The sequence below is a fragment of the Musca domestica genome, unplaced genomic scaffold (assembly GCF_030504385.1).
Source record: "Musca domestica strain aabys unplaced genomic scaffold, Musca_domestica.polishedcontigs.V.1.1 8, whole genome shotgun sequence".
NCBI lineage: Eukaryota > Metazoa > Arthropoda > Insecta > Diptera > Muscidae > Musca > Musca domestica.
In genome coordinates, this window is record NW_026712409.1 from 8666539 (window position 1) to 8691373 (window position 24835).

The window sequence follows — 24835 nt, forward strand, 5'->3', positions numbered from 1 at the left end:
AAATTCTGACCCCTTGTGAGGAAGGTACCAGAAGGAGGGGACCGATATATCCCATCTTCACAGCAGATCTGGTGTCAGTAGAATTAATGGGATGTGTGAAATATGAAGAGAACCGGATGTTTTTTTTCGGATTTTATGATCGTTTTGGTTATTCAAAATTTTGACCCTTTGTGGAGGTGGTACCAGAAGAAATGGTCCGATCTCTACCATCTTTATAACAGAACTCGTGTTGATGGACACATTGAGATGTGCCAAGTCTGAATGGAATCAAATGTTAATTTCGCGATTTATGAGCTTCATGGATATTCAAAATTTTGACCCTTTGTGCGGTAGGTACCAATAGGAGTGGCCCGATATATTCCATCTTCGCAGCAGATATTGTGTTAGTAGAAATAATGGGATGTGTGAAATATGAAGAGAACCGGATGCTTATTTCGGACATTATCATCGTTTTGGTTATTCAAAACTTTGACCCTTTGTGGGGGAGGTACCAGAAGAAATGGTCCGATCTCTACCATCTTTATAACAGATCTTGTGTTGACGGAAATATAGAGATGTTCCCAGTCTGAATGGAATCGGATGTTAATTTCGTATTTCATGGGCTTCATGGATATTCAAAATTTTGACCCTTTGTGGGGGAGGTGCCAGAAGGAATGGTCCGATCTCCACCGTCTTTATTGCAGATCATGTGTTGATGGAAATATTGGAATGTGCCAAGTCTCAATGGAATCAAATGTTAATTTCGCGATTTATGGGATTCATGGATATTCAAAATTTTGACACTTTGTGGGGAAGATGACAGAAGGAGTGGACCGATATATCCCATTTTCGCAGCAGATTTTGTGTCAGTTGAATTAATGGGATGTGTGAAATATGAAGAGAACCGGATGCTTATTTCGTATTTTAGGATCGTTTTGGTTATTCAAAAACTTTGACCCTTTGTGGGGGAGGTACCAGAAGGAATGGTCCGATCTCAACCATCTTTAGATGATCTTTAGATCTTGTGTTGACGGACACATTGAGATGTGCCAAGTCTGAATGGAATCAAATGTTAATTTTGCGATTTATGAGTTTCATGGATATTCAAAATGCTGACCCCTTGCGAGGAAGGTACCAGAAGGAGTGGACGGATATATTCCATCTTCACACCAGAACATGGGTTAATTAAAACAATCTGATGTTTATAATGTGAAGACAATCGGATCATCATTTTATTTTATAAGAGTTGAAATTATTCCGAATTTTGACCTTTTGTGGGAGAGGTACCAGAAGAAATGGTCCGATCTCTACCATATTTTTAACAAATCTTGTGTTGATGGAAATATTGAGATGTGCCCAGTCTGAATGAAATCGGATGTTCATTTCACGTTTTATGAGCATCCATGAAGCTACAACATTTTGATCCTTTGTAGGGGAGGTTCTTGATGGAGTGGACCGAGCTTGTCCATTTCTGCACCTAACCTAGCACTGATGCAAATATTAGGATTTGCAAAGTTGGAGCAAAATCGGATCATCCTTTCTCTTTCTGTGCAGTACATTTTTTTCTTGGAAAATGTTGACATTTTGTGGGGGAGGTACCAGATGGTATCGATATTTCCCATCTCCGAACTCAATCTAAGTTTGACAATAATATTACGATGTACCACGTTTGGATCAAATCTCCCTTTGAGAGTTATTTTGCGCGCCAGCCAGATAGAAGAACGGACACCCTAGACCGACTCCAAAATTTGCTGAAACGGATTTGGTTCCAAGACACCTTGTTTTTAAATAGTTCAATAAATTAAGGAAACTTAAATTTTCCAGTAATTTTTTAAATTAAATTCCCCCTTAACGTCTAATGACAGCTCCATGAATGCGCCAGCACCTCAAGTCTCTGGCAGCTACCATTCCGCTGTCATAGTTCCCGCTCATATCAATGGCTGTGATATGGAAACTTTGTTAGCTTTCATAAAGACAGCTTTCAAAAGAAGAATGAGAGAGAGAGAGGGGAGAGGGAGATACAGAGAAAATAAAGATGCTATGCATATTTGACTAACATCAGCAGATCTGAAAAATAGCTCTTGGGTATGGCAGGGAACTGGGTGTGTGTGTCTGTGCGTGGAGGTGTTGCACATCATCATCATCGTCGCCGTCGTCGTCCTCACCATAAAAAAGGCACAACTTTTTTGTTTTGATATCTCAAGAAATACAAAAGCAGCATCTAAATGACAATAACAGCACTAGCAGCAGCAATGTCTGCAAAGTTTTTCAATATGAAATGGTAGCTGTTTGTTTTTTTTTTTTTTTTTGTTCTGGTCTTGCTTCGACAGAAATTTCATTTCAAAGTCTGGTTAAATTTATTCAAGAATTGGTAAACAAAACAAAAATATTTGGCGGTGTGAGATTTTGGGGAGGAGATATTTAAGGTAATTTTTGTATGAAATGACAGTCGATAGGACTTCAGTTTGTAAAGGTCCTTCCACAAGAAAACTATTAGGAGTCTGCCTTGGATAGTAGTCGTACTTCAAACTTTTTCTGTATATGACACTTTCAACAGATCGAGATAGAAGACCTTCTGTAGGACTTATAAGAGTGTGCTATCTTCAATATGGAAAGCTTTTCGAAAATCGACTGGTCTTCTCTTTTTTTATTTTGGGAGGTCTTCAATAAAAAAAAAACTTCCTCAAAGTCTTTTGGAGATGTCCCAGAAGCAGAAAACGTCTCAAAGATCTTTTACCCAAAAAAGATTTCTGGGAGATTTTTTAACCACAAAAGACCTCTACACCTTTTTATACCATTATGGCTAGAGGCTAGAGAGGGTGAGAGGGTATATATCATTTGATACGGCTAAAACGTGTCTCATCGAAGTAACGATTTTAAAACCTAGGACTCTTTGGTCCAAATCCATTTCACGACACTTGGAGTCGATCTAGCGATGTCCGTCCGTCTGTCTGCTGCACACGATAAATCTCGAAGTAACGATTTTAAGCCCAAATCCGCTTCACAACATTAGGATCCGATCTAGCGATGTCCGTCCGTCCGTCTGTCTGGCTGGCTGGTTGCTGCACACGATAACTCTCGAAGGTGGTATGCGATTTGTTCCAAACTTGGTACATCATAATATTATTGTCAGACTTAGATCGAGTTCGGAGATGGGCAATATCTTTCCACTTCTTCCGGTACCTCCCCCACAAAATGTAGATATTTTCAAAGAAAAAAAAAAAATAAGTCACTGCATAGAAAGAGCAAGGATAGTCGGACTAAGTTCCAACTTTGCATATCCTAATATTTGCATCAGAGCTAGGTCAGGTACGAAAATTGACAATATCGGTTCACTCCATCAAGTACCTTCCCCACAAAGGGTAAAAATTCGGAATAATTATAACTCTTATAAATTTGAAGTAATAGTCCGACTGTTTTTTAAAATTATACACATATCACAATATTTTCATTAACCCAAGGTCTGGTGTGAAGGTGGACTATATCGGTCAACTCCTTCTGGTACCTTCCCCACAAAGGGTCAAAATTTTGAATATTCATGAAGTTCACAAAACACGAAATTAACATCCTATTCCATTCAGACTTGGCACATCTCAATATTTCCATCAACACAAGATCTGTTATAAAGATGGTGGAGATCGGACCAATCCTTCTGGTACCTCCCTCACAAAGGGTCAACATTTTGAATAACCAAAACGATCATAAAATCCGAAATAACCATCCGGTTCTCTTCAAACTGCACATATTACAATATTTCCATAAAGAGAATGTCTGGTGTAAAGATGATATATATTGGTCCTCTCCTTCTGGTACCTCTCTCACAAAGGGTCAAAATTATGAATATTTGTGAAGCTCATAAAACACTAAATTAACATCCGAATCCATTCAGACTTGGCACATCTCAATATTTCCATCAACACAAGATCTGTTATAAAGATGGTAGAGATCGGACCATTCCTTCTGGTACCTCCCCCACAATGGGTCAAAATTTTGAATAACCAAAATGATCATTAAATCCGAAATAAGCATCCGATTCTCTTCATATTACGCACAGCACAATATTTTCGTTAACCCAAAGTCTGGTGTGAAGATGGAATATGTTGGTCCACTCCTTCTGGTACCTCTCCCATAAAAGGGTCAACATTTTGAATATTCATGAAGCTCATAAAACGGGAAAATAACGTCCGATTCCATTCAGACTTGATACACCTCAATATTTCCATCAACACAAGATCTGTTATAAAGATGGTAGAGATCGGACCAATCCTCCTGGTACCTCCCCCACAAAGGGTCATCATTTTGAATAACCAAAACGATCATAAAATCCGAAATAAGCATCCGATTCTCTTCAAATTACCGACAGCCCAATATTTTCGTTAACCCAAAGTCTGGTGTGAAGTTGGAATATATTGGTCCACTCCTTCTGGTACCTCCCCCATAAAAGGGTCAACATTTTGAATATTTGTGAAGCTCATAAAACGCGAAAAAAACATCCGATTCCATTCAGACTTGAAGCACCACAATATTTCCATCAACACAAGATCTGTTATAAGGATGGTAGAGATCGGACCATTCCTTCTGGTACCCCCCAAAAAGGGTCCAAATTTTGAATAACCGTTATATGTGAGCTATACGAAGACGTGGAACTGCGTACGAAATTTTTAGGCATAGGCTGTAGTACTTATTACGAATTTTAACTATGAAATTTGAAACAATTCCGGTCAAAAATGGAGCTAAAATCATCAAAATACCGAATATTGGGAGGTACCGTTTTATGGGGGTTATACGAGAACGTGGAACTGCATTCAAAATTTTTAGGCATAGGCTGCAGTACCCATTTCAAACTTCGAATATGAAATTTGAAACAATTCCGGCGAATAATGTCGCTTAAATCATCAAAATACCGAATATCGGGAGGTAATGTTATATGAGGGCTTACGAAGACCGTGATTTGCATACGAAATTTTTAGGCATAGGCTGTACTACCTGTTACAAACTTTGAATACGAAATTTGGAACAATTCGGGTGAATGGCGTCGCTAAAATCATCAAAAAACCGAACATCGGAAGGAACCGTTATATGGGGACTATACGAAAACGTGCAGGTATGCAAAATTTTAGAATTATATCTCAATTCGTTTGAAAGATTACATTAGACGGACAGACACACAGACCTACATCGCTAAATCGTCTTAGAATTTTACGCTGATTCAGAGTATATATACGTTGTAGGGTCTATCATGCATATTTCGAGAAGTTATAAATGGAATGACAAAGCTAATACACCCTCCATACAATGGTGGAGGGTATAAAAAACTATAAAAGGCCAACTGTCCATAAAATACCTCTAAACAATCTCCATCCGCAAAAGTCATTAAAAAGGTTTCCCAGACACACAATACCTGTAAGTCTTCTACCTCTACTAGCCCTCTATGAGGTCTTCTGGCCAAAGAGGATAACTAGAATGATTTATAGAGTACCTTTAAAAGTCTGCTATAAAAAACAAGACGTCTGATGGACTTTAATCTATAAAAGTCTCTAGAAGAGCTTCCAGCATCTGTAGCGCCCTCTGCAGAAGAGGTAATTAGTCATCAATCTAACTTTCTACAGAAAGGCCAGGGGAAAGGGGGCTGTCGTAATAATGGCTAAACCCCACAGACAGCAGGGCTTAGGCAACAATGTGCTGTTGTTGTTATTGTTGTTCTACAGGGGCATTAGAAGTTTAATGTCCAACCAAAGTTCATGACTACGAAGTGATGACAATTTCCGTTTAGTAATTCCAAAGGCTGCATTCAAATATTGGCCAACAACTGCCTTGACTGTCAAAGCAACAAAACAGCAGTACAATCCGGGCGGGCAGGCAGGGGGGAGGTGGGTTGTTCTTTTCGCAAAAAAAATAAGTTTTGTTTTCATTGTGCCAGTGACTGCTAAGTAAGCAGCTTGTTTTTGCTCAAATCAGTTTAAAATGTGATGGCCCTCCCAGGAAATCCCTTTGCCAGAAAATTGCTTTGGTAGACGACCGCCAAGCCTGCTATCAATTTACACATTATTTTAATTCAGATTCCTGTGCATGGTCACTCCACCACCTTCCCCCCTCCCATGTTCCCCAACATTGTGTGACAGTTGTCTGTTTGCATTTCTCTGTGTGTATGTGTGTGTGTCTCTTGTTGCACTTTAATTACTCCTTAAGCCTGGACACACGCACTTCAAGAGCGGAACTTGATAATGACCACATTGGGCCATTTGAGCATTAAGAACATGAACGAAGGGGGAGAAAGAACTGAACAAGCTTTGTGCCATTCAGTGGAACAAGTTGTTGCAACAGACGGACGCACGGATATGTGGCTACTTGTCCGCTTCGTTTTGGTCATTGAATGTTGTGGCGTTTTCCAAATGAAGGCGAGTTTTTGTTTCAAGCCACCAGAAGTACGACGACATTGTATAGCTTTGTGAACGCAGCCTGTTCGGGTAGCTATCATCATCGTAGTCATTATTGTCGGGTTGACCATTATTAGTAGCCATTGTACCTGGGAATTGTGATGTTGCCTTGTTGTTGCTGTTGCTGGCGCAGAACACACCAACCATTTTATACTGCTCATTATTCTTCTTTCGATTCGATTCGCCGTTTTGCATTGCTTTCGTATTTAATGCGATTATTGTCCTTGCAATAGATGTCATCGTCATACAGTGGTTTGGTTTTTTTTGAAGCGGCAATGCAAATGATGAGACGATGGGAGAGAGCTTCCAGAGGGGCTATAAAAAGAAAAGGAGCAATGTCTAGAGGTCTTCTATAGATCGAATAATTCCTTGAGGTACCCTCTACCTCCAAGAGGTCTCTTTTAAAGAGAAAGTATCTCCTACATATCTTCTTTACAGATATTAACAGAAAAAGTACCTAAAGGTATCTTCTACAGAGGGAAAATTTAGAGGTCTTCTATACCGAGAGGAGGCCTAGTGATCTATTTCACAGAGATTAGACCTAGGGGTCTTCTTTAAAGAGAGACGGCCTAGAGGCCTTCTATATATAGAGAGAAGACTTAGAAGTTTTCTATACAGAGAGAGAGAGGACCTAGAGGTCTTCTTAACAGACAGAGAGGGACTACAGTTCTTCTTAACAGAGATAAGACCTGGAGGTCTTCTTTACAGAAAAAAGACCTAGTGGTTCCTAAAGGTCTTATTTATAGAGAAAATACCTATATGTCTTATAAACAGAGAGAAGACCTACAGGTCTTCTTAACAGAGAGAAGACCTGGAGGTCTTTTTGGAGAGGACTACCTCGAGGTCTTCTATACAGAGAGAAAACCTAGAATTCTTCTTTGCAGAGAGAAAACCTAGAAGTCTTCTTAACAGAGAGAACAGATGAGAAGGTCTTCTGCAGAGAGAAGATCTAGAGGTCTTCTTTATAAAGGGAGGACCTTAAAGTCCTCTTTACAGAGAGAAAGTCTAGAGGTCTTCTTAACAGAGAGAAGACCTGGAAGTTTTCTCAACAGAGTGAAGACCTAGAGGTCTTCTTTAAAGAGAGAAGACCTAGAGGTCTTCTTTAAAGAGAGAAGACCTGGAGGTCTTCTTAACAGAGAGAAGGCCTGGAGGTCTTCTCAACAGTGAGAATACCTGTAGGTCTTCTATACAGGGAAAAGACTTGGAGGTCTTCTGTACAGAGAGAAGACCTAAAGGACTTCTTGACAGAAAGAAGATCTGTAGGTTTTATATACAGAGAGAAGACCTGGAAGTCTTCTTTATAAAAGGAGGAGCCAGGAGTCTTATATACAGAAAGAAAACCTAGAGGTTTTCTCCTCGAGATCTTCTTTACATAGAGAAGACCTAGATGTCTTCTTAACAGAAAGAAGACCTTCTGGAAATCTTCGTCGCAAAGAAGACCTTATGAAGGTCTTCTCAACAGAGAGAAGGCCTAGAGACCACTGTCTTCTTCGTTCGGCTGTTCGCCATTTAACATTGACGCATTGTTGTGGTCTGATGCAGAGAGAAGACCTAGGGGTCTTCTATGCTTCTTCTTCTTATTTGTAGAAAGAAGACCCTCTGGTAATCTTCTTCGCAAAGAAGACCCTCTGAAGGTCTTCTACACAGGGAGAAGACCTAGAAACCACTGTCTCCTTCAGTCGGTTGTTCGGCATTTAACATTAACGCATTATTGTGGCCTGATGCTGAGAGAAGACCTGGGAGTCTTCTATGCTTCTTCTTCTTTGTAGAAAGAAGACCTTCTGGTAATCTTCTTCGCAAAGAAGACCCTCTGAAGGTCTTCCATACAGAGAGAAGACCTAGAGACCACTGTCTTCTTTGGTCAGCTGTTCGGCATTTAACATTAACACATTGTTATGGTCTGATGCAGAGAAAAGACTTAGGGGTCTTCTATGCTTCTACTTTGTAGAAAGAAGACATTCTGGTAATCTTCTTCGCAAAGAAGACCCTCTGAAGGTATTTTATACAGATTGAAGACCTAGAGACCACTGTCTTCTTCGTTCGGCTGTTCGCCATTTAACATTAACGCATTGTTGTGGCCTGATGCGGCTACAATGATATGTTTGGACTAAAATGTTCAAGCTTGGCGATTCCATCTGATGTCGAAAAGAAAAAGAAATCAAGTATCGGCGTGCGTGTGAGTGTTTTTCAAATTAAAACACAACACCCATCTATTCGATGGAGTCGATGTTACTGTTGTTGTTGCAAATATCGATTACGTATGGGTTTCAAAGCCTCTTCCTCTGGCTGTTTGTGGTACGCGTTTTATGTTCTTGTTGTTTTTTTTTTTTCTCGAATGAATGATATAAGATGTGTCTGAAAAGGCAGGGCACACCGATAGGCAAATTTTCTTTGGTTCGCGTTGTGTGTATGTATGAATGACATAAAACGAATATGAGTCTCGCATGATGTGTAAACAGGGCTTTGGTGACGATGACAAAGCTGGATTGAATTTGAATTGCTTTGGTTTTTGTTGTTGCATTTAAACAATTTGTTTCCTGTTTCAAAATGACAAAAGGTAGACAAATGTGGCTATAAGCCAATGAAGATGATCATCATCAGCAGCATAGCCCATAATGTGAAGGCTTTATCGCTGGGGGGTAGGGGAGTTTGAAGTGGGGTATTGAATCAACTCTATTTGTTATTTGCATTGTGGTTAACCACAATTGACATATCAAACAAAATTTGCAGGGAGATCTCCAGTTGATATGCTGCGAAGAAGTATTTTTGATGACTTACTTGGCTGGAGAAGTTAGAGGTCTCGTTTAGGTGGAGAGTTCTTGTGCCAAGCGTGTGTTGTAGAGATTATTTACTGCTTAATTTTTATAGCCTTGAAATGGAGTTGCTGCTGTAAGACACCTAGGATATAGGCCAAACATTCCAAGGAATTTGCTGTTCAAAAAGTTAGGTGGACTAACGACATTAGGTCAATGGCTGGCGGCTGGCATTTTAATTGTTGATACATTACAGCAGAAATAAATCCATCTCTGCGAGGGGGATTCTCTGATACGAAGGGAGGGAAGCCCTTAACGATGGCTGAACGAAAATAAATCTTTAAAATCTAAAGAAAAAAAAAAAAACAAAAATATTAAAATTCATAATAACAACAATAACAACAACAATAATAAAAAAAATAATAACGAAAAAAAACTCAAAAATTAAAAAAAAATCGATTCGATTCAAGTTGATTTAAATAACAAGCAATTCATAAAACATTCAGTATATGAAGTCAATTCAAAATAATGCAATTATCCAAAAAAAAAAAATATATATATTAATTCATAATAACAACAATAAATGTATTCAAAATTTTACATTGAAAATGTAATAAAAAAAATAATAACGAAAAAAACTAAAAAATTAAAAAAAAATCGATTCGATTCAAGGTGATGTGAAATAACAAGTAATTCATAAAAAAATCAGCATTTAAAGTCAATTCAAAATAATACAATTATCCAAAAAAAAAAAATTAATTCATAATAACAACAATAATTGTATTCAAAATTTTACATTGAAAATGTAATAAAAAAAATAATAACGAAAAATTAAAAAAAATCGATTCGATTCAAGGCGATGTAAAATAACAACTAATTCATAAAACATTCGCCAATTGAAATCAATTCAAAATAATACAATTAAACACTTCTCATCGGGCTGATGAATTTGTTCCCGACAAATTATTGGGACCATCATCTCCTTACTTTACAAAGAAATGTTCCAAGACTCGGTCAAGTGGCAATTGCTTTGTCTTGCGATAACTGACAAATTGTGTATAAATACGTTGGAATTTCTTTTTGTACAATTGTATATCAACTTTGGTGAAAACGTCCAATAAATTGCATTCCACCACCCAAAACGATGGCATATTGGCATCATCGAAAAACTTGTTCAGTCTAAGCAATGCCTGAAAGTAAAAAAAAAGAGGAAAATTTGTGAAGAAAATTAATATTTATTTATTTATATTCAATTAACACAGTTACCTAGCCCCAAGGGGCTAAAATTAAAATTAAATTAATTAATAATATTAAGGTATGGAATATTATCACCTGATTTGCCTTTGCGACTGTCACTTTAAGGGAAAATTAGAGGTTGGGGAAAATTAAGAACCCCCATTTTTTCAAAAAATCTCTTTTATGCCTTTTACAATTGACCTGGTAGGAATAATAATTGCTTAGTAGGAATAAGGAATACATAATTCCCCAGTATTTAATATTTAATGGGTATTCTATAGACAAGACCTGTCACAGAACAAATCTTCCTCAAAGGACTTCATCATAGATGCAGGAGATTTAAATAGACTTGTAGACACAGAAGAACCTTAGAACTCATCAGAGCATAGGAAAAAAATTAAAACTATAAGACTTTTAACTTCAAAAAACCTTTTGGAATCGATGGAGCATTGAAAAGTAGACCACAAAAAGGCTTTCAGGTACACGGGATCTCTTTCACATATAGGCAATTATAATAAGTAAGAACGACCTTAATTTCGCCTGAGCCAAGCGTTTTTTTTTTCAATACCCATGCAAAACATTAACATATGACCAAATCAATTATTCCGCAAATACTTAAAATTTTGAGGTTCCAAAGCATGAAGATCACATGTGTATTGAATCTTTTGTGGGAGGAAATACCCAACATTTGAAATTACATCTGACTTCATTGAAAATCGGGACAAACTAGTAAAACAGTACCCGTCGGCATTGCTGACAGATGTACAGGGTGAGATGAAAAAACAGCAACCAACTTCAAACTGCTGTCAATTCTAAGCCACTCGTCCGACAGCTGTTAAAATTATTCCAGTGACAGCTCATTATATTGTTTACTAGCGAACAGAAGCATTTTCCGGAAAAAAATTTATTCGTGATGGAATTCAAGCGTGATAGTGTGATTTCTTTATATTTGGCTGGGAAACCGCAAGTGGCCATCGTTAGCACACTCCAGCATTTAAGTACGAATAAATCTTTTGTGTCTCGTACCATCGCTCGTTACCGTGATACTGGTAGGAAGTGGACGGAAGAACAGAAAACAGCAACATCAGTAGAAATGGTTCGAAAAGTACAGAAGCGACTTGATCGAAACCCGCGTCGCAGTGGACGTTCGGCAAATATTGAAAAACGAGCTCGGGATAAAGCCATTGAAATTGCAAAAAAATGCAAGAACTTTAACCGCAACAGAAAGAAAATAGACTCAAAAGAGCTAAAAAGTTGCTTCGCTTGGCCAAAAATGCTGAACTGCCGAATTTGGTGTTCTCCTATGAGAAAACATTCGTTTTCCATCAGTTTGTAAACAAACAAAATGATCGTTTTTACTTGCCAAATAGGTCAGCTGAAAATGTGCACCTTCGGTTGGCCACCAGAACTCAAGCGCCCGATATGGTAATGGTGTGGGCCGCCATAACAGCCGATGGTCGGTCTCCGCTCGTATTAATCGACTGTGGCATCAGAAGAAATGCCGAATATTGTCGCGAAAATATTCTGGAGGGTGTTTTATAGCCTTGGGCAAGCAAACATTCTGGCCGCAGACGTTAGACATTCCAACAGGACTCAGCATGCACCACCCAAGAAAGAGAAAATGAGGTTCCTCGCTTTATTTCCAGCACTCAATGACGATCAAAATCTCCGGATACCATTCCGTTGGAATATTGTGTCTGGAGTATTTTGGAAAGCAAGGTTGGCACTAAAAAATACCAAAGTGTCGATTACCTCACCGCAAGCGCTTCGCCGGGAATGGGCCAAAATACCACAAAGCAATATTCGGGCAACGTGTGACGGTTTCATTGGCCGTTTGAAGACCATAATTCGTGCCAAAGGTGACCAATTCGAACAAATCTAAACAAATTCTAAAATTTGATTCTATTTCCGACATTTTTTGCTTGCATTCAAAAAAATTAAAAAAAAAAATGTAAAAACTATGGCGTTTGACTTTGTTGCAGTTTTTTATCTCATCCTGTATAAGGGAGCTATATCTAAATTTTGACCAATTATCTCCAATTCGTCGTAGGGTCAAACAAATGACTTCTGCAAAATTACATCTGAATCAGGCAATAAATGTGATTTGCACTTTGTTTGCAAAAACACATGGACAGACGGACGGACGGACGGACATTCATAAATCGTCTCAGAATGTGATTCTATGCAGATCATCAAGGGGAGCTATGAGTCTATCTCGTTTCCTTTTGCCTGTTACAAACAAATGCACAAAGACCTAATACCCTGACCACCTTGTGGTGTTGAATATAATTACCTTCTTTAATCAAAACTTACATCAATGAATATATCTCGTGTGGGGCCATTCAAAAGTCCACTTGACTTTTTCACCAGCCAGAACAATGTATTCGTTATCATATAATCTCGCAGTTCATGTAATCCATAGTTATCCCGTAATGAACACAACAGACGAAAGACAACTTTCAGACTTTCGTTCGACCACAGCAATTCGTTCTCGGCCATTGGATTTATCATGAGGAACGTATATTCATGTGTATGATTGTCCGCGGGAAGTGATGATTCGATTGGCAGGGCATACCAACTGTAGTAGTATTTATTCTTTATCGTCTTGGCATACGTTTTCATCCAGTTAACTTTGCCGAATGCAATGACGGGTCGGAAATCAATTGCAATCATTCGCACGGTGGTGGTGCGTTCGAAAACCGACAATATGTGGGCGTATTCGCATCGATTGTATGCCACTTTGTAGGGATAATTGTGCATTGAATCCAGGGCCTTATTAATGACCTGAGATATCCAGTTTTGTAACGCCTGTCGCTGCAGATAGGCTGTCTCCAGACTAACCAAATTGCTGAGCAATATAAAGACGTCATCCGATTTGCTGTCATTTGCCAATTTGTTGAGTACATCGTACATATCGAGATGTACAAATCCGCGACGATCGTTGTCCAAACCAATTTGCATGGCGTAGGGAAATTCCAATACACAAATGACCTCAAATTCATTTGATTTAAAATCACCATTCCAATCATTATTGCCGGCTAGGGAGAGGTAAAAAAACTTAGAAATTATTTAAATATGAAATAACACGGATACATGCCATACGGAGATAGACCCACACAGAGTTTATCGAAGACGGTGTCTGCCCTACGCATTTCCTCGATTAGCCATTCGGTCACCTTTTGCTTTAACTTCAAATGGGTATTTCTTTCTTCGACCTCAGGTCCAATCGCGTCATCAATGTCGAGTAAATGTTGTTCAAAGGTAGACATGCTGTCAAGGAAATGCTGAAAAGAAAGGAAAGAAAACAGGTGAAGATTTTCAGTGGAGGTTTTTACAAAACTTGACAAATTTTTAAGGGTTAATTTTTTATTGTCAAAATTTTTGCAAATTTTGGAGAGACAAATAAAAAACGATCAGACCGAACTTTTTATGCCCGGTTATCCTAAGAATCCCTAAAATGTGTAGGTGCTGTTGGAGTTAAAGTACAAACGAAATAGCATCAAATTTTAGAACAAGTTTAGATTTTTTGGAATAGGTCACCTTTGGCACGAATTATTGCCTTCAAACGGCCGGTCAACGAAACCGTCACACGCTGCCCGAACGGTGCTCGGTGGTATTTTGGCCCATTCCCGGCGAAGCGCTTGCTTGAGGTGATCGACACTTTGGTATTTTTTAGTGCCAACCTTGCTTTCCAAAATACTCCAGACACAATAGTCCAAGGGATTGGTGGTATCCAGAGGTTTTGGGTGGCCATTGTGACTGGAAATAAAGCGAGAAATCTCATTTCGTAATCATTCTTGGGAGGCGCGTCCTGTTGGAATGTCCAAGGTCTGCGACCAAAATGTTTGCGTATCCAAGGCTTTTATACACCCTCCAGAATATTTTCGCAATAATATTCGGCATTTATTCTAATGTCACGGTCGGAGAGCGACCATCGGCGGTTATGACGGCCCACACAATCACCATGGCCGGCGCTTGAGTTCTTGTGGCCGACCGAAAGTCCAAGCTTTTTTCAGCTGACCTCTTGGGCAAGTAAGCAGGATCATTTTGTCTGTTTACAAACTGCTGGACAACGAATGTTTTCTCATCGGAGAAAACCAAATTCGGCTGTTCACCACTTTCAGCGAAGCGAAGCAACTCTTTAGCTCTTTTGAGTCTATTGCGGTGTTTTTCTGTAGTGGTGTAAGTTTTTGCTCTTTTTGGAATTTCAATGGATTTACCCATTCATTTTTCAATATTTGCCGAATGGAATATTGCAATACGTTCAGCTCACGAGCCATTTTTTTTTCGGCCGACGCGGGTTTCGATCAAAGCGCTTCTTTACTTTTTGAACCATTTCTGCTGATGTTGCTGTTTTCTTCCGTCCACTTTTTTGACGTCGGGTTTTTTTCCAGCCAAATAAAAGGAAATCACACTATCACGCTTGAATTCCATTACGAGTAACATTTTTTCTGGAAAATTCTCACCACAATCCTTCTGTACCCTTGTAAACAATATAATGAGCTATCACTGGAATAATTTTAACAGCTGTCGGAGGAGTGGCTTAGAAATGACAGCAGTCTGAAGTTGGTTGCAGTTTTTACATCTCACCCTGTAGATGTCATCAAATGAGCTTCAAAAGAAGGCTCTCAAATGGCTTTAATCAAAACTTCCTATCCATGTTGATGTTTTTTCCAAATGTAAACCATGCCATAAGTTGAAGATATGACCGGGAACCCACAATTATGGAAAAATCGATCAACGGGGTCCGCTTGAGATGTATTTTTTGGAACTTCATATTCCGTAAGTGGTCTTTCTAAGGCCTTTGGACAGAATCGGATAGGGAACATAAGACTTCAAACTAACAAAAGAGTTTACCTCCCCCTCACTCTGTTTGGGACTACAGCAACACCAAAATGGTTGGGACTCGAAAAAACAAACAAAAAACGCATGAAATTTGTTTTAAACCACTTGAAAATAACTTACCTTACAATCCGTTGGAGATTTCCTCAGCTTCTGTTGTGCCGAAATTTGCAATTCTTCCTTCCAATTAGAATGATTTGATAGTTTACTGTCACGCGTTACCTTCTATCACTCTTCCACCGCCTGCTGATATTCAAATGAAGGAGAGAGAGTTAAATTGAGAGAGTATTGCAAACCGGGATCACATGTTGCAAATCAATTCATCAAATGTAAACAAACAAATCGAGTGGCCAGTAAACTGTTCGAATTGCATTTAGACAATTTGCAAGAATCCATGGTACAATAAAAAGGTAAGGTAGAGCTAACAGCTGATTACATTTTTTTAAGTGCCCGACCTCTGTTTTGAAGAATGAAAACAAAATATTTTCAAAACCAATGATTGGAAGACACACTAATACACTGGATTTGGATTTAAAATTGTCATATCTATTATCCATGGTAGAAGAATATAGGTAGACGCATCTACACTGCTGCTGGGACAAAAATCTACTTATATTTGAAAAAACATTAAAACATTTTTGACATATCAATGTTCCCATGCGTTGATGCATCTACCTGTATTTTTCTACCATGCTATTATTTATACTTCAAGTAAATCCTCTTAAAGTCGGTTAACCCTATAAAAAGTTCAAGCATACACATGGAATTAACAAGGTACCATTTTCCCAAAATTATTCATTTGACAACGTCTCATTCCCAGAGATGGGAACCTGGTTTTTATGCAGTGAAATTTGACCAAAAAAAAATGCTGAGATGGGAATGCCTATTTTAATTGACTTTACCTTTTTAATTTTCCAATATCGGTTATCGAAGTAAAAAGTTTTATATTCTTGAAGTTCTTGAACAGGACATTTTTGTGTTGAAAAAATAAGTGATTTAATGCATAGAACAATAAGGAGGTAGAACAGCTTTGTTAAACTACAGAAATACATCCCTGCAACAAGTTGTTTTCATTTATTTTCTATTTTTACTCATTACACCCTCAGCCATATGGCTAGAGTTGGTATACAGGGTGAGATGAAAAAAACTGCAAAAAGTCAAATGCCATAATTTTTTCATTTTTTTTTTAAATTTTATGAAATGAAAGCAAAAAATGTCAGAAATAGCATCAAATTTTAGAATAAGTTTAGATTTGTTCGAATTGGTCAGCTTTGGCACGAATTAAGGCCTTCTAACTGCCAATTAAACCGTCACACGCTGCCCCAATGTTGCTCTACGGTATTTTAGCCTATTCCCGGCGAGGCGTTTGCTTGAGGTGATCGACACTTTGGCATTTTTTAGTGTCAATCTTGCTTTCCAAAATACTCCAGACACAATAGTCCAACGGATTGGTATCCGGAGATTTTTGTAGCCATTGAGCGCTGTAAATGAAGCGAGGAATCTCATTTTGTAACCATTCTTGGATGGCGCGTGCTGGGTGCGATGGTGCTGAGTCCCGTTCCGGAATGTACAAGGTCTGCGGCCAAAGTGTTTTGCGTGCTTTAGGCTTTGATACAACCTCCAGAATATTTTCGTTATAATATTCGACATTTATTCTAATGCCACGGTCGATTAATACGAGCGGAGAGCGATCATCGGCTGTTATGGCGGCCCACACCATCACCATGGCCGACGCTTGAGTTCTGGTGGCCAACCGAAAGTGCACATTTTCAGCTGACCTCTTTGGCAAGTAAACACGATCATTTTGTTTGCTGGACAACGAACAAACTGCTTGGCAATAAATGTTTTCTCATCGGAGAAAACCAAATTCGGCAGTTCACCACTTCCAAGCCAAGCGAAGCAACTCTTTAGCTCGTTTGAGTCTATTTTCCGTCTGATGCGGTATAAGCTCTTGCACTTTTTGGAATTTCAATGGTTTTACCCCGAGCTCATTTTTCAATATTTGCTGAATGGCTCACGAGCCATTTTTCGGTCACTGCGATTCAGGTTTCGATCAAGTCGCTCCTGTACTTTTCGAGCCATTTCTGCTGATGTTGCTGTTTTCTTCCGTCCACTTCTGTGACGTCGAGTTACGCTACGAGCCACGGTAACGAGCGATGGTACGAAACACAAAAGATTTAGTCAAATTTAAATGCTGGAGTGCTCTAACGATAGCCACTTGTGGTGTTCCAGCCAAATATAAAGAAATCACACTATCACGCTTGAATTCCATCACGAATAACTTTTTTTCTGGAAAATTCTCACCACAATGCTTTTGTACGCTTGTAAACAATATAATGAGCTGTCACTGGAATAATTTGAATAGCTGTCTGACGAGTGGCTTAGAAATGACAGCACTCTGAAGTTGGTTGCAGTTTTTTTTATTTCACCCTCTTTATAGAAGGCTTTCTTTTAATGACACTTATGTCATTGACCAGCTTCTTCAAAAAAACAATAAAGGGGTTTTAGGTTGACTATATTCAATTTCGGGCCATAATTTATACTTGTTCACACCACGCTCCTTTGTTCTTTTACGAAGAAGCCAGCCGATTTTCCTGCATCTTAATGCAAACACAAATACATTTCATTTTAATAAAAAAAAGTGTATTAATTTTATTTAAATTTGAAAAGTAAATGATCTACATTTACTTTAGAAAACATATGATTTTTACTAATAATATGTACCGAAGTCAAAATCATCCTCATCATAATCTGAACCGCTTGAAAGCTCTTCATCGTAGTCATAATAATCATCTGAATCATAATATACTGGTTCAGAATCATATTCCGATTCCGAATCATACTCCGATTCTGGTAAATCGAAATATGAAGCTACACGATTGTACGACAAATTCGGCTGATGTAAGTATGATCTCATTGTTCCATAAATTTGATTTAATGTCTTTGAATACTCTCGTATTTCCTTGGGCTTAAGTATATCCAAAAGATTAAACTCTTCGAACCAAAAATATTTTAGTTCTCCTTTTTCAAAGCCATCGCGAAGTTTGTACAGCATCTAAAAAAAGAAGAGAAATAAATTAATTTTCATTACTACGATCAATTTGAAATATTAATGGTAGAGCAATGTGCCCGACGAACACAGTTCGTGGATAGAAATAAATTAATAAAAATTAAAAAAAATGAATAAAAATTAAAAAAAAATGGATAAAAATAAATGAAAAATTTGATTTGTGTAAAGTATTTTCTGACACCAGAAAATTCCAGTTTCAGGACATTTGGAGTCCATCTAGCGATGCCCGTCATGGTCAAAATTTTGAATAATTATAACTCTTATAAAATGTCATGTAAGTGTCCGATTGTCTTCATATTTCACACATTACAATATTTTTATTAACCCTAGGACTGGTGTGAAGATGGAATATATCGGACCACTCCTTCTGTTACCTCCCCCACAAAGGGTGAAAGTTTTGAAAATTCATGAAGCTCATATAAAGCGATTGCATTCAGACTTGACACATCTCAATATTTTCATCAACTCAACATCTGTTATAAAGATGGTAGAGATCGGACTATTCCTTCTGATACCTCCCTCACAAAGGATCAAAGTTTTGAATAATCAAAACGATCATAAAATCCGAAATAAGCATTCGGTTCTCTTCATATTTCACACATCCCATTATTTCTACTAATACAAGATCTGCTGTGAAGATTGGATATATAGGTCCACTCCTTTTGGTACCTCCCCCACAAAGGGTCAAAAATTTGAATATTCATGAAGCTCATAAAACACGAAATTAACATCCGAGACTTGGCACATCTCAATACTACTTCCATCAACTCAAGATCTCTTATACAGATGGTAGAGATTGGACCATTCCTTCCGATACCTTCCCCACAAAGGGTCAATGTTTTGAATAACCAAAACGTTAATAATATCCGAAATAACCATCCGGTTCTCTTTATATTTCACACACCCCATTATTTCTACTAACACAAGATCTGCTGTGAAGTTGGAATATATCGGTAGACTACTTCTGTTACCTCCCCCACAAAGGGTAAAAATGTTGAATATTCATGAAGCTCATAAAACACGAAATTAACATCCGATTCCATTCAGACTTGACACATCTCAATATTTTCATCAGTAGGATCAGTAGTATTCAGAGGGTCAACAATTTGAATAATCATAACAGAAGTCAAAATATATTCAAACAATCGAACATTGGCTGAGGGTCTACATCTGTCGGCCAAAATCGATCGATACATTTTAACTTGTTATACCCTACACCACAAGGGGGTCGGGGTATTATGTCTTTGTACATTTGTTTGTAACAGGCAAAAGGAAACGAGATAGACCCCATAGTTCCTTTTGATGATCTGCATAGAATCACATTCTGAGTCGATTTATGCATGTCCGTCCGTCCGTCCGTCCGTTTGTCCATGTATTTTTGTAAACAAAGTACAGTTCGCATTTATTGCCCCAATCCAGATGAAATTTTGCACAAATCATTTGTTTGGCCCAAGGACGAACCCTATTGAAATTGAAAACAATCGGACAAAATTTAGATATAGCTCCCATATATATCTTCGTCCGATCTGGCTTTTATTGTCCACCAAACGTGTAATATCAGTCCGAATAGTATGGAATTTTTCACGTACGATGAGATTTGACCTGAAAATAAGTATGCCAAATTTGATCGCAATCGGTTCAGATATAGCTATAGCTCCCATATATATATTGTTCATCCAATTTGTTATTTTTGTACTCCGCAGCCGTAGCATGCACTCTGTAACAAAGATATTCAGGGAAATATATAAAATACAGCTCAGAAATACCTTTGCTAAATTTTATCGAGATCGGTTCAGATTTGGATATAGCTCCCATATATAATTTCGTCCGATTTACCTTTGATTGTGCGCACCAAACATCTAATATTTGCCCTAATGGGATGAAATTTGGCACTTACGACCGAATTGAGTCTAGAAGCTAGTATGTCAAATTTGGTGAAGATCGGTTCAGATATAGCTATAGCTTCCATATGTACTGTTCATCCGATTTGTTGTATTTGTTACCAACAGTCGTAATATGCACTCCGTAATGATATTCAGGGAAATATATCAAATACAGCTCAGAAATATATTTGCCAAATTTTATCGAGATCGGTTCAGAATTTGATTGTGCGCACCAAACATCTAATATTTGCCCTAATGGGCTATAATGTCAAATTTGATGAAGATCGGTTCAGATATAGCTATAGCTCCCATATATACTGTTCATCCGATTTGTTATATTTGTTACCCACAGCCGATTGAATTCTCCTTTTAAAAACTTTTAATTGTTATGCGGAGCCCTACTAAATTTGCAAAGTGGTGTAGGGTATCATAAAGTCGGCCCGGCCCGGCCCGACTTTAAGACTTTTTTACTGGTTTTTTGTTATAATTTTGTGTCAAATATTTTAGCGCGAATTTGGAGAATGCAAAAAAACCCGGTCTGTTTTATGCATTAATTTAGGAAATCTTCAGAAACAAATGGAAAATGTGAGTGTGCGTTTTTAATGTGTTTAAAGTAATGTGCGGTTCAAAATCTGATCCTTGAGTCCACTTACATATAAGAACACATCTCCCAGTGGCTTTTTCCAGAAATCCAAAGGCTGTATCTGCACTTGCCATAAAAATACATTTGTTATGAAAAAGCTCTTCAGGCGATTCATTTCGTATTTATCCCGCAACGATTTCAATAAACGTAATGCCGGCTTTAAGTGTTGCCTATTCAATAGAATATCGCGTTCGGACCTGGAGTTAACCATCATAAATGTGTGGGCAAAGGTGTTTTTCGGTTTATACGAAGACTTTTTGGCGACGGCCATAAAATTGCAGAAATGCGATGGTTTGACCACACCATAACTACGAATTTGTATCCAATTGCAGGGGCCAAATTCTATGGCTGGCACCATATCAATTGATATTTTTATGTCGGGGTTGTTCAGATCCCGTACATACACATTGTAGGCCACCGCATGCCGTTCGCTAGAAACATCATAGCCATTATTTCGGAATCGAACTCTGCATCGCTCCACAGCCGTTTCAATAACATCGAACATCCAGTTTTTGAAATTTGTTCTGCGCAGAAGACCGTTATTGTAATCAACAATATTTTTCAGAACATTGTACAGTGGGGTGTTGCAGTAGCTCCAGGCTTCTTCTTTCGCCTTCGACATGTGCAAATGTACAAAACCAGGTCGAGACTTATCTCGGAGGACATCTATGGGATATGGAAATTTCAGAACAAGATATACATCAAATTCGCTGGGAGACCTGATACGTACTCCATTACTGTAGCTGCCTGTAATAGAACAAAACAAAAAATCATAATCATAATTTACAGCTAGCTGTTATTATTTACCGAATAACTCTTGGCCTTTATTTAAACTTTTAAAGACACCATCAACTTGATGCATTTTCTCTACAATTGTCTGGACGATTTCATCGAATATTTCCGTGTACATTTGTCGATCACTCTTCTTTACACTGATTTCACCATGAATGTTATGCAAGTGTTTGTTGAAGGGACTCATTTTGTTGGCACATCAAAACTTAGCGCAAAAATGGACCTGAAATAAAAACAAATGAAAATGTCCATAAATATTTGTAAAGCAATGTAAGTTCTTAGATTGGCAAATGCCAAAAAACAAGTTGCAACGTATCCGTCGGGTTTGCCGACAGATGTATACCCTCAGCCAATGTTTGATACTTTAAATATATATTTTTACTTTTGTTATGATTATTCGAATTGTTGACCCTCTATGAAGTAGACTCCGAAGGAAGGGGGACCAATATTGATCATTTCGTATCGGACCTAAATAACTATGAAATAAATATTACGACATGCCACTTTATCGGATAAAGATATATATGGGAGCTATTATATCCAAATCGGAACCGATCTCGATAAAATTTGGCAAAGATATTTCTGAGCTGCATTTTTATATATTTCCCCAAATATTGTTGTTACAGAGTGCATATTACGGCTGCGGGGGACAAAAATAACAAATCGGATGAACATTATACATGGGAGCTTTAGCTATATCTGAACCGATCTTCACCAAATTTGACATACTAGCTTCTAGACTCAATTCGGTCGTAAGTGTCAAATTCCATCCCATTTGGACAAATATTAGACGTTAGGTGCACAATCAAAGGTAAATCGGACGAAGTTATATATGGGAGCTATATCCAAATCTGAACCGATCTCGATAAAATTTAGCAAAGGTATTTCTGAGCTGTATTTTATATATTTCCCTGAATATCTTTGTTACGGAGTGCATATTACGGCTGCGGAGGACAAAAATAACAAACCGGATGAACAATATGTGTGGGAGCTATAGCTACATCTGAACTGATTTCGATCAAATTTGGCATACTTATTTTCAGGTCAAATCTAATCGTACGTGCCAAATTCCTTCCCATTTGGACAAATATTAGACGTTTGCGGTGCAAAAAAGGGTAAATCGGACGAAGTTATATATGGGAGATATATTCAAATCCGAACCGATCTCGATAAAATTTAACAAAGGTATTTCTGAGCTGCATTTGATATATTTCCCCAAATATTGTTGTTACATAATGCATATTACGGCTGCGGAGGACAAAAATAACAAATCGGATGAACAATATATGTGGGAGCTATAGCTATGTCTGAACCGATTTCCATCAAACTTGGCATACTTATTTTCAGGTCAAATCTAATCGTACGTGCCAAATTCCATCCCATTTGGACAAATATAAGACGTTTGCGGTGCAAAAAAAGGGTAAATCGGACGAAGTTATATATGGGAGCTGTTATATCCAAATCGGAACCGATCTCTATAAAATTTAACAAAGGTATTTCTGAGCTGCATTTTTATATATTTCCCCAAATATTGTTGTTACAGAGTGCATATTACGGCTGTAGAGGACAAAAATAACAAATCGGATGAACAATATATGTGGGAGCTATAGCTATATCTTAACCGATTTCGATCAAATTTGGCATACTTATTTTCAGGTCAAATCTGATCGTACGTGCAAAATTCCATACTATTCGGACTGATATTACACGTTTGGTGCACAATAAAAACCAGATCGGACGAAGATATATATGGGAGCTATATCTAAATTTTGTTCGATTTTCTCCAATTTCAATAGGGTTCGTCCTTGGGTCAAACAAATGATATGTGCAAAATTTCATCTGAGTAGGGCAATAAATGCGAACTGTACTTTGTTTACAAATATACATGGACAGACGGACGGACGGACATGCATGAATCGACTCAGAATGTGATTCTGTGCAGATCATCAAAAGGAACTATGGGGTCTATCTCGTTTCCTTTTGCCTGTTACAAACAAATGCACAAAGACATAATATCCTGACCACCTTGTGCTGTAGGGTATAAAAATGTTAAAATGTACGTGAGTTATCAGATATGACAGATATACAGGGTGGGATAAAAAAAAACTGCAACAAAGTCAAACACCATAATTTCTATTTTTTTTTTTAAATTTCATTGAATAAAAGCAAAAAATATCGGAAATAGCATCAAATTTTAGAATAAGTTTAGATTTGTTCGAATTGGCAGGAAATGTTCCCTTCAAACGATCAATGAAACCGTCACATGCTAGCCGAGTATTGCTCTGCGGTATTTTGACCCATTTCCGGCGAAGCGCTTGCTTGAGGTGATCGACACTTTGGTATTTTTTAGTGCCAACCTTGCTTTCCAAAATAATCCAGAGTCAATAGTCCAAGGGATTGGTGGTATCCGGAAGATTTGGTGGCCATTGTGCGCTGGAAATAAAGCGAGGAACCTCATTTCGTACCAATTATTGGGTGATGCGTGCTGAGTCTAGTTGGAATGTATAAGGTCTGCGGCCAAAGTGTTTTGCGTGCCCAAGGCTTTAATACACCCTCCAGAATATTTTCGCAACAATATTCGACATTTATCCTGAGGCCACGGTCGATTAATACAAGCGGAGAGCGATCATCGGCTGTTATGGCGGCCCACACTATCACCATGGCTGGTGCTTGAGTTCTGGTGGCCAACCGAAAGTGCACATTTTCAGCTGACCTCTTTGTGAAGTAAACACCATCAGTGTGTTTGTTAACCAACTGCTGGACAACGAATGTTTTCTCATCGGAGACAACCAAATTCGGCTGTTCACCACTTCCACGCCAAGCGAAGTAACTCTTTAGCTCTTTTGAGTCTATTTTCTTTCTGTTGCGGTGTAAGTTGTTGCACTTTTTGGAATTTCAATGGCTTTACCCTGAGCTCATTTTTCAATATTTGCCGAATGGAATATTGCGATATGTCGGCCACTGCGACGCAGGTTTCTATCAAGTCGCTTCTTTACTTTTCGAACTATTTCTGCTGATGTTGCTGTTTTTTTTCGGCCACTTTCTTGACGTCGGGCTACGCTACCAATATCACGGTAACGAACGATGGTACGAGACACAAAAGATTTATTCACATAGCCACTTGTGGTTTTCCAGCCAAATATAAAGAAATCACACTATCACGCTTCCTGAATTCCATCACGAATAACTTTTTTTCTGGA

The 24835-nt window shown here is 38.2% G+C and overlaps 2 protein-coding genes across 3 annotated transcripts in view; both read right to left on the minus strand.

Moving 5' to 3' along the window:
• Positions 1–9816: 9816 nt before the first annotated feature.
• On the minus strand, positions 9817–15514 carry LOC105261793 (cyclic GMP-AMP synthase-like receptor 2). Its single transcript, XM_011294148.3, has 4 exons — positions 15371–15514; positions 13503–13689; positions 12719–13443; positions 9817–10359 (listed from the first exon to the last, which is right to left on the minus strand). The coding sequence occupies exons 2-4, from the start codon at positions 13672–13674 to the stop codon at positions 10153–10155; spliced, it is 1104 nt and encodes a 367-aa protein (XP_011292450.1). The 5' UTR covers positions 13675–13689; positions 15371–15514; the 3' UTR covers positions 9817–10152.
• Positions 15515–17874: 2360 nt separating this feature from the next.
• The window catches only part of LOC101894131 (cyclic GMP-AMP synthase-like receptor), a 33654-nt gene continuing 26693 nt past the window's right edge, over positions 17875–24835 (minus strand). For both annotated transcript variants that reach the window (XM_005174837.4, XM_059131184.1), the window contains exons 2-4: positions 21651–21858; positions 20854–21590; positions 17875–18302 (exon numbers count right to left, since the gene is read on the minus strand). In XM_005174837.4, coding sequence (XP_005174894.1) covers positions 17958–18302; positions 20854–21590; positions 21651–21822 — 1254 coding nt within the window. In that variant the 5' untranslated portion in view covers positions 21823–21858 and the 3' untranslated portion in view covers positions 17875–17957. The remainder of the gene's footprint in view (positions 18303–20853; positions 21591–21650; positions 21859–24835) is intronic.

Coding starts and splice junctions, on each gene's coding strand:
- LOC105261793 (XM_011294148.3), bottom strand. CDS start 13,674: ATGTCTACCTTTGAACAACATTTACTCGACATTGATGACGCGATTGGA. Junction 13,444..13,502: donor TGTGGGTCTATCTCCGTATG/GCATGTATCCGT, acceptor ACCTCTCCCTAG/CCGGCAATAATGATTGGAAT. Junction 10,360..12,718: donor CACGAGATATATTCATTGAT/GTAAGTTTTGAT, acceptor TTTTACTTTCAG/GCATTGCTTAGACTGAACAA.